The sequence below is a fragment of the Procambarus clarkii genome, chromosome 31 (assembly GCF_040958095.1).
Source record: "Procambarus clarkii isolate CNS0578487 chromosome 31, FALCON_Pclarkii_2.0, whole genome shotgun sequence".
NCBI lineage: Eukaryota > Metazoa > Arthropoda > Malacostraca > Decapoda > Cambaridae > Procambarus > Procambarus clarkii.
In genome coordinates, this window is record NC_091180.1 from 6,882,051 (window position 1) to 6,898,569 (window position 16,519).

At 45.9% G+C, this 16,519-nt stretch overlaps 1 protein-coding gene and 1 long non-coding RNA gene across 2 annotated transcripts in view; one reads left to right on the forward strand and one right to left on the reverse strand.

Moving 5' to 3' along the window:
• LOC123758596 (uncharacterized) overlaps nucleotides 1–11,550 on the reverse strand; it is a 16,244-nt gene extending 4,694 nt beyond the window's left edge. Inside the window, exons 1-2 of the long non-coding RNA XR_011230053.1 lie at nucleotides 11,025–11,550; nucleotides 6,257–6,359 (exon numbers count right to left, since the gene is read on the reverse strand). This is a non-coding gene — a long non-coding RNA (uncharacterized lncRNA). The remainder of the gene's footprint in view (nucleotides 1–6,256; nucleotides 6,360–11,024) is intronic.
• A 441-nt stretch (nucleotides 11,551–11,991) lies between these two features.
• Nucleotides 11,992–12,756, forward strand: LOC138370121 (MAGE-like protein 2). The gene has a single exon (XM_069334108.1). The coding sequence runs from the start codon at nucleotides 11,992–11,994 to the stop codon at nucleotides 12,754–12,756; it is 765 nt and encodes a 254-aa protein (XP_069190209.1).
• The last annotated feature ends 3,763 nt before the right edge of the window (nucleotides 12,757–16,519 follow it).

Genomic DNA, 16,519 nt, shown 5'->3' on the forward strand with positions numbered 1-16,519 from the left:
GGAGGTGGAGTAATCTCTGTCCATTTTTGTGTTGCCTGAGCACCGTGGTTTGCGGCGGTGTGAGACCTCTGGCTATTATTGCGTTTCCTGAGCACTGTAGCTGGAGGTGGAGTGATGTCACTGGCCACAGGATACCTGAACCTGTGTTGCCTGAACACCGTTACTGGAGGTGGTGTGATCTCTGGCTATTATTGTGCTGTCTGAGCACCGTGGCTGGAGGTGGTGTGTGGTCCCCTGTCATTATTGTGTTACCTGGTTGATGGGGTTCTGGGAGTTCTTCTACTCCCCAAGCCCGGCCCGAGGCCAGACTTGACTTGTGAGAGTTTGGTCCACTAGGCTGTTGCTTGGAGCGGCCCTCAGGCCCACATACCCATCACAGCCCGGTTGGTCCGGCACTCCTTGAAGAAAACATTCTAGTTTCCTCTTGAAGATGTCCACGGTTGTTCCTGCAATATTTCTGATGCTCACTGGTAGGACGTTGAACAACCGCGGATCTCTGATGTTTATACAGTGTTCTCTGATTGCGCCTATGGCACCTCTGCTCTTCACTGGTTATATTCTGCATTTTCTTCCATGTCGTTCACTCCAGTACGTTGTTATTTTACTGTGTAGATTAGGGACCTGGCCCTCCAGTATTTTCCAGGTGTATATTATTTGGTATCTCTTTCGTCTCCTTTCTAGTGAGTACATTTGGAGAGCTTTGAGACGATCCCGATAATTTAGGTGCTTTATAGCGTCTATGCGTGCCGTATATGTTCTCTGTATTCCCTCTATTTCAGCAATCTCTCCTGCTCTGAAGGGGGAAGTGAGTACTGAACAGTACTCAAGACGGGACAACACAAGTGACTTGAAGAGTACAAGCATTGTGATGGGATCCCTGGACTTGAAAGTTCTCGTAATCAATCCGATCATTTTTCTGGCTGATGCAATATTTGCTTGGTTATGCTCCCTAAACGTTAGATCGTCGGACATTATTATTCCCAAAACCTTGACATACTGTTTTCCTACTATGGGCAGATTCGATTGTGTTTTGTACCTTGTATTATGTTTAAGGTCCTCATTTTTGCCGTATCTGAGTACCTTGGAATTTATCACCGTTAAACATCATGTTATTTTCTGCTGCCCAATCGAAAACTTTGTTAATATCTGTTTGTAGTTTATCAGTGTCTTCAGCAGAGGTAATTTTCATGCTGATTTTTGTATCATCTGCAAAGGATGACACGAAGCTGTGACGTGTAATTTTGTCTATATCAGATATGAGAATAAGGAACAGTAGCGGTGCAAGGACTGCACCTTGAGGTACAGAGCTGTCTCAGCACCGTGGCTGGAGATGGTGTGTGGTCCCTGACATTACTGTGTTGCCTGAGCACCGTGGCTGGAGGTGCTGTGTGGTCCCTGGCAATCATTGTGTTGCCTGAGCACCGTGGCTGGAGGTGGTGTGTGGTCCCTGGCAATGATTGTGTTGCCTGAACACCGTAGCTGGAGGTGGTGTGTGATCCCTGGCAATCATTGTGTTGCCTGAGCACCATGTCTGTAGGTCATGTGTGACCCCTGACTATTATTGTGGTGCCTGAGCACTGTGGTTGGAGGCATTGTGAGACCTCTGGTCAATATTGTATTGCCTGAGCTCCGTTGGTGGGGGAGGTGTGTTGTCCCTGACCATTATTGTGTTGCCTGAGCACCATGGCTAGAGGTGGTGTTTGATGCCTGGCCATTATTGTGTTGCCTGAGCACCATGGCTAGAGATGGTATGTGATGCCTGGTCATTATTGAGTTGCCTGAGCACCGTTGTTGGAGGTGCTGTTGTTCCTGCCATTATTCTGTTTCCTGAGCACCGTAGCTGGAGGTGGTATGTGGTACCTGGCCATTATTGTGTTGCCTGAGCACCATGGCTGGAGGTGGTGTGCAACTTCTGGTCATTAATGTGTTGCCTGAGGACCATTTCGTGAGGTCATGTGTGACCCCTGGTTATTATTGTGTTGCCTGAGCACCGTTGCTGGAGGTGGTGGATTGTCCCTGGCTATTATTGTGTTGCTTGAGCACCGTCTCTGGAGGTGGTGTGTGGTTCCTGACATTATTGCGTTGCCTGAACACCGTTGCTAGAGGTGGTGTGCGATCCATGGTCATTATTGTGTTGCCTGAGCACCGTGGCTGGAGGTGGTGAGTGATCCCTGGCAATTACTGTGTTGCCTGAGCACCGTGATTGGAGGTGGTGTGAGACCTCTGGTCATTATTGTGTTGCCTGAGCACCTGTGCTGGAGGTGGTGTGTGGTCCCTGGCTATTGTTGTGTTGCCTGAACAACGTGTCTTGAGGTGGAGTGATCCCTGGTCATTATTGTGTTGCCTGAGAATTGTTGCTCAAGGTGGTGTGTGATCCATGGCCATTATTGTGTTGCCTGAGCCCCGTGGCTGGAGGTGGTGTGCGGTTCCTGCCCATTATTGTGTTGCCTGAGCATCGTGCCTGGAGGTGGAGTGATCTCTGTTCATTTTTGTGTTGCCTGAGCACCGTAGCTAGATGTGGTGTGGTTTCTGACCATTATTGTGTTGCCTGAGCACCGTGACTGACGGTTTTGTGTGGTCCCAGGCAATTATTGTGTTGCCTGAGCACCGTATCTAAAGGTTGTGAGTGGTCCCTGAACATTAATGTGTTGCCTGAGCACTGTTGCTGAAATTGGTGTGTGGTCCTTGGCCATTATTGTGTTGCCTGACCAACGTAGCTGGAGGTGGTATGTGATTCTTGGTCATTATTGTGTTGCCTGAGCACCGTGGCTGGACGTGGTGTCTTGTTCCGGGCCATTATTGTGTTGCCTGAGCAACGTGGTTTGAGGGTGTGTGTGATCCCTGATTTTTTTGTGTTGTCTGAAGCACCGTGGCTAGAGGGGAAATATGAGGGGAAATATGGGGGGAAATATGAGGTGAAATATGAGGTGAAATATGGGGGGAAATATGAGGGGAAATATGGGGGGAAATATGAGGGGAAATATGGGGGGAAATATGAGGGGAAATATGGGGGGAAATATGAGGTGAAATATGAGGTGAAATATGGGGGGAAATATGAGGGGAAATATGGGGGGAAATATGAGGGGAAATATGGGGGGAAATATGAGGTGAAATATGAGGTGAAATATGGGGGGAAATATGAGGGGAAATATGGGGGGAAATATGAGGGGAAATATGGGGGGAAATATGAGGTGAAATATGAGGTGAAATATGGGGGGAAATATGAGGGGAAATATGGGGGGAAATATGAGGGGAAATATGAGGGGAAATATGGGGGGAAATATGAGGTGAAATATGAGGTGAAATATGAGGTGAAATATGAGGGGAAATATGGGGGGAAATATGAGGGGAAATATGGGGGGGAAATATGAGGTGAAATATGAGGTGAAATATGAGGTGAAATATGAGGGGAAATATGAGGGGAAATATGAGGGGAAATATGAGGGGAAATATGAGGGGAAATATGGGGGGAAATATGGGGGGAAATATGAGGGGAAATATGGGGGGAAATATGAGGTGAAATATGAGGTGAAATATGAGGTGAAATATGAGGGGAAATATGGGGGGAAATATGGGGGGAAATATGAGGGGAAATATGGGGGGAAATATGAGGTGAAATATGAGGTGAAATATGAGGTGAAATATGAGGGGAAATATGGGGGGAAATATGAGGTGAAATATGGGGGGAAATATGGGGGGAAATATGAGGGGAAATATGAGGGGAAATATGAGGGGAAATATGGGGGGAAATATGAGGTGAAATATGAGGTGAAATATGGGGGGAAATATGAGGGGAAATATGAGGGGAAATATGAGGGGAAATATGAGGGGAAATATGGGGGGAAATATGAGGTGAAATATGAGGTGAAATATGGGGGGAAATATGAGGGGAAATATGGGGGGAAATATGAGGTGAAATATGAGGTGAAATATGAGGTGAAATATGAGGGGAAATATGGGGGGAAATATGAGGGGAAATATGGGGGGAAATATGAGGGGAAATATGAGGGGAAATATGGGGGGAAATATGAGGTGAAATATGAGGTGAAATATGAGGGGAAATATGGGGGGAAATATGAGGGGAAATATGGGGGGAAATATGAGGTGAAATATGGGGGGAAATATGAGGGGAAATATGGGGGGAAATATGAGGTGAAATATGAGGTGAAATATGAGGTGAAATATGAGGGGAAATATGGGGGGAAATATGAGGGGAAATATGGGGGGAAATATGAGGTGAAATATGGGGGGAAATATGGGGGGAAATATGAGGGGAAATATGAGGGGAAATATGGGGGGAAATATGAGGTGAAATATGAGGTGAAATATGGGGGGAAATATGAGGGGAAATATGAGGGGAAATATGAGGGGAAATATGAGGGGAAATATGGGGGGAAATATGGGGGGAAATATGAGGTGAAATATGGGGGGAAATATGAGGGGAAATATGGGGGGAAATATGAGGTGAAATATGAGGTGAAATATGGGGGGAAATATGAGGGGAAATATTGTAACGGGGGGTGGGGGAAATAGCTCTATCTTGTCCATTATTCCACCCCCCAGTTAACTAACGAGGCCGGGGGAAACAGCTCTCTCTAGTCCGTTATCCCGTCCCCAGTTAGCTAACTATTCTAGAGCACCCTCCAGAGTTCCTAAGGCAACCTCTCTCGTTCAACACCTTGTAACCTAGGTATTTGACTACCTAGGTGCTAAGACTACAAGGAGCCGTAACTGGATCAGCTACCCGAAACTCTAGAGAGAACTCTAGAATACAGAATCATTGCCACAAACGTATAAGAGGAAACGAAAGGAAAGAAATGAATAGTGAAGTAATTAGTGAGGGTTTGGGGTAAGAGGTAGGGAGGTGGGAGGAGCGAGGAGGGTCATTAGTTGAAAGTGAGAGTTTAGAGATGGGTGGAGGGAGAGGTGTAGATAGGTAGAAGTAGAAGAGTAGATAGAAGTTGTAGAAAGTAGATAGTAGAAGACGAAATGCTGCCACCATCCATTCATGATCATTACATACAAGACAAGGAATGGAACTTGCCTGTATCACAAAATTCTCAAAGGATGTTATCATGAGTTCATTATTAGTATGTTCCCTCTGTACCATGTATCAACTCCAAACATGTACTCATTTATATCATGAACCCAGTAACCACAGAGGCTTTCTCAAATCCTCAACTCAAAGCTCTAGGGAGCAAAGTTAAACACAATTTAAATAATAAATTCATAATTATATTTCACATGAAGTATCATAATTTAGCAATTCAATTAAAATGTTCCAGTTTAATATGCAAAGTGAGTCATCATCCAAGAATTCGAGAACCCTACAACTTGACTGCCCCTGATCATCACACAACATATGTAAACACGACCAAGTCACCTTAATGTTCACTCACCGAGTACTGAGTCTAAGTTGAATAGAGAGGGGGGGGGGGGGGTCTGTAGCTTGACAGAGACTGTCTCGCCCCTGCCGGCCGACAACCTCCCTGGTAGGGACGTCTTCTCTCTCTCGTCTGCTGCTCTGTCTGTTAATGCTCCATGCTGGATAGCTCTCCGAGTTTATATTGGGGAACCTAGTAGCTAACTCCGCCCACAAGTAGATAGCCTCCGGCACTACCAAGCCACTCCTCAAACGTCGGCTTGTTTGAAGGCTACCAGACTACAATTAAGAGCTTAGCGGAAGCAAGGTGAAATTCTCATGATCTGACCTCAGGTCACTTGAGGTCATTAACGCTTTGAGGTGTGAGATCTCAGGCAGACAACTGGCGCCTTTCCAAATCCGTCTGTGACTCATATTCTATATATATTTTAAATAAACTAACCCAAACACTTTTACAGTGTTACAATATGAGGGGAAATATGAGGTGAAATATGGGGGGAAATATGAGGGGAAATATGGGGGGAAATATGAGGGGAAATATGAGGGGAAATATGAGGGGAAATATGGGGGGAAATATGGGGGAAATATGGGGGGGAAATATGAGGTGAAATATGGGAGAAATATGAGGGGAAACAGTGTAGTGTTTGGAAGGAAGATTGAGTGAGGGAAGGGAGGGAGGAAATGAACTGTCAGGGAAAAGCGCCAAGCCATTACGACTATACAGCACTGGGTCAGGATAAGGATTTGGGGCGAGGGGTGGGGGGAGGGTAATGGTGTCCAACCACCTGGACGATCGGGGATTGAACGCGGACCTGCATGGCGTGAGACCGTCGCTCTACCGTCCAGCCCAAGTGGTTGGTGTTTACAACTCACCTGGAGGGTAGTGTGAGCACGTCATAAAGATGCATCAGGCTCCTTAACATCAGTCATTCTTCACTTTAGTCCAAATTAGTTTTGACATCTCTCTCCCTCTCACCTATAAAATACATATTATCTTAGTAAATATACCAAAACAAAGTTTTAAAGACAATCCACCTAAAAAGGCATATATATTTGTATTGATATTTGTCGAACCTAATAGCCAGAACCACACTACTTGGCCTAGTAGGCAAGACCCAGAACCTAATAGCCAGAACCACACTACTTGGCCTAGTAGGCAAGACCCAGAACCTAATAGCCAGAACCACACTACTTGGCCTAGTAGGCAAGACCTAGAACCTAATAGCCAGAACCACACTACTTGGCCTAGTAGGCAAGACCCAGAACCTAATAGCCAGAACCACACTACTTGGCCTAGTAGGCAAGACCTAGAACCTAATAGCCAGAACCACACTACTTGGCCTAGTAGGCAAGACCTAGAACCTAATAGCCAGAACCACACTACTTGGCCTAGTAGGCAAGACCCAGAACCTAATAGCCAGAACCACACTACTTGGCCTAGTAGGCAAGACCCAGAACTTAATAGCCAGAACCACACTACTTGGCCTAGTAGGCAAGACCCAGAACCTAATAGCCAGAACCACACTACTTGGCCTAGTAGGCAAGACCCAGAACCTAATAGCCAGAACCACGCTACTTGGCCTAGTATGTAAGATCCAGAACTTAATAGCCAGAACTACACTACTTGGTCTAGTATGTAAGACCCAGAACCTAATAGCCAGAACCCCACTACTTGGTCTAGTATCGGTTGGATTCCTCCCCTCCCCCGTCCCTTTGTCCTCCACAACATCCCCCACTCCACCGTCCCCTCGTCCTCTCTACCATTCCCCCCGCCCCCGTCCCCTCATCTCTTTCCACCAACCCGCCACTCCTCTGTCCCCTTGTCCTCCCCACCATTCTCCATTCCCCTGTTCCCTCGTCCCCACCATCCCCCACCCCCGTCCCCCTTGTCCTCCCCAACATTCCCCACTCCCTTGTTCGATGCATTCTCAAACGATCTGATGTTCCCATCAGAAAATTGGGAACATAAAATGATCTGATGTTCCCATCACTGAAATATAACAAAAAAAGTTAAAAAAAAAAAATTAAAAAATACAAAAATACATTATACTCAGGAAATGAACATATGGTAAACACAACAGCTCAATTCCTATGCAATGTCACACAAAAAAATGAAATCAAAATGAAAATCAATCGAAATCTATGAAAATTCAATTTGTCAAAGCAATAAGAAACATTGAAATGGAATTGTAACAAATTTAGTATAGTGTGTGTTGCTCTTATGTGCAACAGATGGTGCTGTTTCTTAAAAAAATTAATGATTTTACCTGTCACAGGTGTGGCATCTATACTTATACTTATGAATTGAACGGTATGGTAAACAACGCAGCTTAATTTCAATGCAATGGCACACAAAATTATTAAATCAAAATTAAAATAGATCGAAATTGATGAAAATTCAATTTATCAATGCAATCGGAAACATTGAAATGTAATGGTAACATGTTTAGTATCGCATGAGTTGCTATTATATGCAACAGATGGCGCTGTTTTTTAAAAAAACCATGTTTTAACCTGTCACAGGTGTGGCATCTATATAATCGGTATATAAAAACATGAGTGTATGCAAATGGAACGTTGTGACAAAATTTCAAAGCAATCGATGAAGAACTTTCGGAGATTACAGCGTGTGTTGCTCTTACGTCCGAAAGATGGCGCTGTTTTTCAAAAAAAGCATGTTTTTTCCTGTCACAGGTGAGGCATGCATATATTAAATATATAAAAACACGCGCCTATTCGAATGCAACGTCCCATGAAAAACATTTTAAAAAATAAGCATGTTTTTTTCCATCAAAGACGTGAGATCTATATAATATATATATATAAACCCGCTCGGATGCGAATGGAACGATGATTGAAAACTGCAAATCAATCGGTGAAGAACTTTCGGAGATTAGCGATTTTGAACAAACGAACATTTACATTATATATATATATATATATATATATATATATATATATATATATATATATATATATATGTATATATATATATATATATATATATATATATATATATATATATATATATATATATATATATATAATGTCGTACCTAGTAGCCAGAACGCAATTCTCAACCTACTATGCAAGGCCCGATTTGCCTAATAAGCCAAGTTCTCCTGAATTTATATATTTTCTCTAATTTTTTCTTATGAAATGATAAAGCAACCCATTTCATGATGTATGAGGTCAATTTTATTTTATTGGAGTTAAAATTAACGTAGATATATGACCGAACCTAACCAACCCTACCTAACCTAACCTATCTCTATAGGTTAGGTTAGGTTAGGTAGCCGAAAAAGTTAGGTTAAGTTAGGTTAGGTAGGTTAGGTAGACGAAAAACAATCAATTGAAGAAAACTTGGCTTATTAGGCAAATCGGGCTTTTCATAGTAGACTGAGAAGTGCGTTCTGGCTACTAGGTACGACATATATATATATAATATATATATATATATGACAATGTCAGACCACGGAGGAAAAATGAAACAGGAAATTTCCTTAAGTACTTTCGTATATTAAATACATCTTCAGAAGGTCTTACACCTTCACCTTCTGAAGATGTATTTAATATACGAAAGTACTTAAGGAAATTTCCTGTTTCATTTTTCCTCCGTGGTCTGACATTGTCATATATATATATATATTATATATATATATGTCGTACCTAGTAGCCAGAACGCACTTCTCAGTCTACTATGAAAAGCCCGATTTGCCTAATAAGCCAAGTTTTCATGAATTGTTTTTCGACTACCTAACCTACCTAACCTAACTTAACCTAACTTTTTCGGCTACCTAACCTAACCTAACCTATAAAGATAGGTTAGGTTAGGTAGGGTTGGTTAGGTTCGGTCATATATCTACGTTAATTTTAACTCCAATAAAGAAAAATTGACCTCATACATAATGATAAGGGTAGATTTATCATTTCATAAGAAAAAAATTAGAGAAAATATATTAATTCAGGAAAACTTGGCTTATTAGGCAAATCGGGTCATGAATAGTAGGCCAAAAAGTGCGTTCTGGCTACTAGGTACGACATATATATAAACATATGTCGTACCTAGTAGCTAGAACGCACTTCTCGGCCTACTATGCAAGGCCCGATTTGCCTAATAGGCCGAATTATTTTCTTCATTTTCAATAAATTGTTCCCAATTAATTTTTTTGAATAATTATTATTATATTAAATTAAGAACATAAATTATTGACTTAGTTGGTTAGGTTAGGTTAGGATAGGTTAGGTTAGGTGGGGTTGGTTAGGTTCGGTTAGGATAGGTTAGGTTAGGTTAGGTACGGTTGGTTAGGTTCGGTTATATATCTACGTTAGTTTTAACTCAAATTTAAAAAAAATAACTCATACACAATGAAATGTGTATGAGTTAATTTCAGTTAATGAGTATGAGTTAATTAATGGACTTTATCACTCCATAAGAAAAAAAATTGAAAAATATATAAATTCAGGAAAACTTGGCTTATTAAGCAAATCGAACCTTGCATAGTAGGCCGAGTACTGCATTCTGGCTACTTCTTCTTCTCTTGAGGTTATCTTGAGATGATTTTCGGGGCTTAGTGTCCCCGCGGCCCGGTCCTCGACCAGGCCTAGTATGCAAGGTATGCAACACTCGCTGTAATCTCCAAAAGTTCTTCAATTGCTTTGAAATTTTGACACAATGTTTCATACACGTATGTTTTTATATACTTTATATACCTATTACATAGATGCCACACCTGTGACACGTAATTTTTTTTTAAAAGCGCCATCTGTTGCACGTAATAGCAACACACACACTATACTAAATATGTTACGATTCCATTTCAATGTTTTTGATTGCATTGATAAATTGAATTTTCATAGATTACGATTTATTTTCATTTCAATTTAATTATTTTGTGTGGCATTGCATTAGAATTGAGCTGTGTTGTTTACCATACCGTTCATTTCGTAAAAATAAGTATAGATGTCACACCTGTGACAGGTAAAAACATTCTTTTTTTTTAAGAAACAACGCCATCTGTTGCATGTAAGAACAACTCACGCTATCCTAAATATGTTACGATTCCATTTCAATGTTTCCGATTGCTTTGACAAAATTAATTTTCATAAATTTTTATTTATTTTCATTTTGATTTAATTATTTTGTGTGACATTGCATTGGAATTGAGCTGTGTTGTTTACCGTAACGTTCATTTCCTGAGTATAGTTTATTTTTTTATTTTTTTAACTGTTTTTCTTATGTTTCAGTGATGGGAACATCAGATCATTTGATGAATCCAATTTTCTGATGGGAACATAAGATCATTTGGGAATGTATCGAACGAGGGAGTGGGGAATGGTGGGGACGAGGGGACAGGGAAGTGGGAGATGGTGGGTACGATGAGGGGACGGGGAGGGGGGGGAATTGTAGGGTGGACGAGGGGGGCAGAGTAGTGGGAGATGGTGGGGGGGGGGACGAGGGGGACGGTGGAGTGGGGAATGGTTGGGAGGACGAGGGGACGTCGGAGGGGGAAATGGTGGGGAGGACTGGGAGTAGGGGGAAGGTTGCTGTGGCTCAGCAACACACATGCATTGCTGAGCCACAGCAACGCGTGGCCGGGTACAGCCAGTTATATAATAATTTTTGTTATTCAGCACTTACTTGGAATACCTTCGCTGCCGTGTGTTTAGTTCATTTATTATGGAGGCCATATACTCATCCTGTGAGTGGTAGTGGACCCCATACTCATCCTGTGAGTGGTGGTGGACCCCATACTCATCCTGTGAGTGGTGGTGGACCCAATACCCATCCTGTGAGTAGTGGTGAACCCCATACCCATCCTGTGAGTGGTGGTGGACCCCATACTCATCCTGTGAGTGGTGGTGGACCCCATACTCATCCTGTGAGTGGTAGTGGACCCCATACCCATCGTGTGAGTGGTAGTGGACCCCATACCCATCCTGTGAGTGGTAGTGAACCCCATACCCATCCTGTGAGTGGTAGTGAACCCCATACCCATCCTGTGAGTGGTGGTGGACCCCATACCCATCCTGTGAGTGGTGGTGGACCCCATACCCATCCTGTGAATGGCAGTGGACCCCACACCCATCCTGTGAGGGCACTGGAGACGGTCACAGAGACACACACACAAGAGGTTCAGCATTAATCAACAGTTGCACAGTTTAACGTCATCCCCGAAGTACTAACAGGTAGAGCTGTCCCAGCAGTTTCATCAGCAAGACTGGCTGTTGCGCATGCGCCCTACCCCCTGACCAATTGCCAAGTTCTGAATAAGATTCTCAATTGTTGCAGAGTAACCCCGCGTCCTGTACCCCGACGGGGCGACCAGACAGCAGCAGCCACATATGGACGCACATATTAGGGAGGGTTGTGATAGCGGAGAGTTGTGGACGAGGTTGTATAATATGGTTGTAGTGTGGGAGTGTAGGAGCGCGGGTGGTGGTGGTCAGAGGGAGGTGTACTGTACTGTTTAGCCATGCGGACCTCATACACTTGGTACACACAACACGGGTCGTCCTCGTCGCCTCTCATGCATGGGGAGCCATCCCCCGCCAGTGTCGCCTCTCATGCATGGGGAGCCATCCCCCGCCAGTGACGCCTCTCATGCATGGGCAGCCATCCCCCGCCAGTGTCGCCTCTCATGCATGGGGAGCCATCCCCCGCCAGTGTCGCCCCTCATGCATGGGCAGCCATCCCCCGCCAGTGTCGCCCCTCATGCATGGGCAGCCATCCCCCGCCAGTGTCGCCTCTCATGCATGGGGAGCCATCCCCCGCCAGTGTCGCCCCTCATGCATGGGCAGCCATCCCCCGCCAGTGTCGCCCCTCATGCATGGGCAGCCATCCCCCGCCAGTGTCGCCACTCATGCATGGGGAGCCATCCCCCGCCAGTGTCGCCCCTCATGCATGGGGAGCCATCCCCCGCCAGTGTCGCCCCTCATGCATGGGGAGCCATCCCCCGCCAGTGTCGCCTCTCATGCATGGGGAGCCATCCCCCGCCAGTGACACCCCTCATGCATGGGGAGCCATCCCCCGCCAGTGTCGCCCCTCATGCATGGGGAGCCATCCCCCGCCAGTGACGCCCCTCATGCATGGGGAGCCATCCCCCGCCAGTGTCGCCTCTCATGCATGGGGAGCCATCCCCCGCCAGTGTCGCCTCTCATGCATGGGGAGCCATCCCCCGCCAGTGTCGCCCCTCATGCATGGGGAGCCATCCCCCGCCAGTGACGCCCCTCATGCATGGGGAGCCATCCCCCGCCAGTGTCGCCTCTCATGCATGGGGAGCCATCCCCCGCCAGTGTCGCCTCTCATGCATGGGGAGCCATCCCCCGCCAGTGACGCCCCTCATGCATGGGGAGCCATCCCCCGCCAGTGACGCCCCTCATGCATGGGGAGCCATCCCCCGCCAGTGACGCCCCTCATGCATGGGGAGCCATCCCCCGCCAGTGACGCCCCTCATGCATGGGGAGCCATCCCCCGCCAGTGACGCCCCTCATGCATGGGGAGCCATCCCCCGCCAGTGACGCCCCTCATGCATGGGGAGCCATCCCCCGCCAGTGACGCCCCTCATGCATGGGGAGCCATCCCCCGCCAGTGACGCCCCTCATGCATGGGGAGCCATCCCCCGCCAGTGTCGCCTCTCATGCATGGGGAGCCATCCCCCGCCAGTGACGCCCCTCATGCATGGGGAGCCATCCCCCGCCAGTGTCGCCCCTCATGCATGGGGAGCCATCCCCCGCCAGTGACGCCTAACTCTCTCCCCTGCTCCTGCCGCCTTCCCTCCTCTCTCGTCAATCAGCTTGTTGAAGATATCTTCATCCTGATTCAAAGTACACACACGCTATGTAAGCGTATTTGAGGGCTTCATGTTAGGTTAGGGTAAGTTAGGGATAGGTTAGAGTAAGTTAGGACAGGTTAGGATAAGTTAGGACAGGTTAGGGTAATTTAGGACAGGTTAAGATAAATTAGAACAGGTTAGGGTAAAATAGGGCAGGTTAGGGTAAGTTAGGACAGGTTAGGGTAAGTTAGGACAAGTTAGGGGAAGTTAGGACAGGTTAGGGTAAGTTAGGACAGGTTAGGGTAAGTTAGGACAAGTTAGGGGAAGTTAGGACAGGTTAGGGGAAGTTAGGACAGGTTAGGGTAAGTTAGGACAGGTTAGGGAAAGTTAGGACAGGTTAGAACAGGTTAGGGTAAGTTAGGGCAGGTTATCTTGAGGTTATCTTGAGATGATTTCGGGGCTTTTAGTGTCACCGCGGCCCGGTCCTCGACCAGGCCTCCACCCCCAGGAAGCCGCCCAGGACAGGTTAGGATAAGTTAGGACAGGTTAGGGTAAGTTACGACAGGTTAGGATAAGTTAGAAAAGATTAGGGCAAGTTAGGACAGGTTAGGCTAAGTTAGGACAGGTTAGGGGTAAGTTAGGACAAGTTAGGGGAAGTTAGGACAGGTTAGGGTAAGTTAGGACAGGTTAGAATAGGTTAGGGTAAGTTAGGACAGGTTAGAATAGGTTAGGGTAAGTTAGGGCAGGTTATCTTGAGATGATTTCGGGGCTTTTAGTGTCCCCGCGGCCCGGTCATCAACCAGGCCTCCACCCCCAGGAAGCAGCCCGTGACAGCTGGCTAACACTCGGGTACCTATTTTACTGCTAGGTAACAGGGGCATAGGGTGAAAGAAACTCTGCCCATTGTTTCTCGCCGGCGCCCGGGATCGAACCCAGGACCACAGGATCACAAATTTAGCGTGCTGTCTGCTCGGCTGACCGGCTCCCAAGGTTAGGGTAAGTTAGGACAGGTTAGGGTAAGTTAGGACCGGTTAGGGTAAGTTAGGACAGGTTAGGGTAAGTTAGGACAGGTTAGGATAAGTTAGGACAGGTTAGGGTAAGTTAGGACAGGTTAGGGTAAGTTAGGACAGGTTAGGATAAGGTAGGACAGGTTAGGGTAAGTTAGGACAAGTTAGGGTAAGTTACAACAGGTTAGGATAAGTTAGAACAGATTAGGGCAAGTTAGGACAGGTTAGGCTAAGTTAGGACAGGTTAGGGTAAGTTAGGGTAAGTTAGGGCATATTAGGGTAAGTTAGAACAGGTTTGGATAAGTTAGGACAGGTTAGGGTAAGTTAGGACAGGTTAGGGTAAGTTAGGACAGGTTAGGGTAAGTTAGGGAAGGTTAGGGTAAGATAGGACAGGTTAGGGTACGTTAGGACAGATTAGGGTAAATTAGGATGGGTTAGGATAAGTTAGGACAGATTAGGGCAAGTTAGGACAGGTTAAAGCAAATTAGGACAGGTTAAGGCAAATTAGGACAGGTTAGGGCAAGTTAGGACAGGAAAAGGCAAGTTAGGACAGGTTAGGGCAAGTTAGGACAGGTTAGGGCAAGTTAGGACAGGTTAGGGCAAGTTAGGACAGGTTAGGGCAAGTTAGGACATGTTAGGGCAAGTTAGGACATGTTAGGGCAAGTTAGGACAGGTTAGGGCAAGTTAGGACATGTTAGGGCAAGTTAGGACAGGTTAGGGCAAGTTAGGACATGTTAGGGCAAGTTAGGGCAAGTAAGGACAGGTTAGCACAAGTTAGGACATGTTAGGGCAAGTTAGCACAGGTTAGGGCAAGTTAGGACAGGTTAGGGCAAGTTAGGACAGGTTAGGGCAAGTTAGGACAGGTTAGGTGAATAGGTGAACATGACATGGAAGCATAGTGCTAAAACTTCAAGAACTCTTTCACGGAACTCGCTCCAACACATGTGTCAAAGAGGCGGAGGAAGCGAGGGGGAACTGGATGGCTGACTCAGGCGGTAACACAAGCACTGATAACTGAGAGGAACCCTTGAGAACGTCGACATCCACGACGGACGTCATCCTATTATGAGATACACAAAGTGCCCTAAACTCAGCCACTCAGGAAATCAGATCAGCCAAAAGGAACTACGAAAGAAAACGTGCCCAAAACACAGAGAAAGATTCTAAGTCGTTCTATGTCTCTGTAAGATGTATAACCAAAGCTAAGGATTTGGTTGGGCCTTTAAAAGATGAGATTAACCAAACTATACTGGACGACACAAGGGGCAGCGGACACTCTAAATGTGTGTACGTCAGTGTGTACATGAAGGGTGAGTATGGTGTGTACGTGAAGGGTGAGTATGGTGTGTACGTGAAGGGTGAGTATGGTGTGTACGTGAAGGGTGAGTATGGTGTGTACATGAAGGGTGAGTATGGTGTGTACATGAAGGGTGAGTATGGTGTGTACATGAAGGGTGAGCATGGTGTGTACGTGAAGGGTGAGTATGGTGTGTACATGATGGGTGAGTATGGTGTGTACATGAAGGGTGAGTATGGTGTGTACATGATGGGAGAGTATGGTGTGTACATGAAGGGTGAGTATGGTGTGTACATGAAGGGTGAGTATGGTGTGTACGTGAAGGGTGAGTATGGTGTGTACATGATGGGTGAGTATGGTGTGTACATGATGGGTGAGTATGGTGTGTACATGATGGGTGAGTATGGTGTGTACATGATGGGTGAGTATGGTGTGTACATGAAGGGTGAGTATGGTGTGTACATGATGGGTGAGTATGGTGTGTACATGAAGGGTGAGTATGGTGTGTACATGAAGGGTGAGTATGGTGTGTACATGAAGGGTGAGTATGGTGTGTACGTGAAGGGTGAGTATGGTGTGTACATGAAGGGTGAGTATGGTGTGTACATGATGGGTGAGTATGGTGTGTACATGATGGGTGAGTATGGTGTGTACATGATGGGTGAGTATGGTGTGTACATGATGGGTGAGTATGGTGTGTACATGATGGGTGAGCATGGTGTGTACATAATGGGTGAGTATGGTGTGTACATAATGGGTGAGTATGGTGTGTACATGATGGGTGAGTATGGTGTGTACATGAAGGGTGAGTATGGTGTGTACATGATGGGTGAGTATGGTGTGTACATGAAGGGTGAGTATGGTGTGTACATGATGGGTGAGCCATGACTGGTGTACACGAGGCTGCTCCACCCATGGGTGGTGTACACCAGGCAGCTCCACCCATGGGTGGTGTACACCAGGCAGCTCCACCCATGACTGGTGTACACGAGGCTGCTCCACCCATGACTGGTGTACACCAGGCAGCTCCACCCATGACTGGTGTACACGAGGCTGC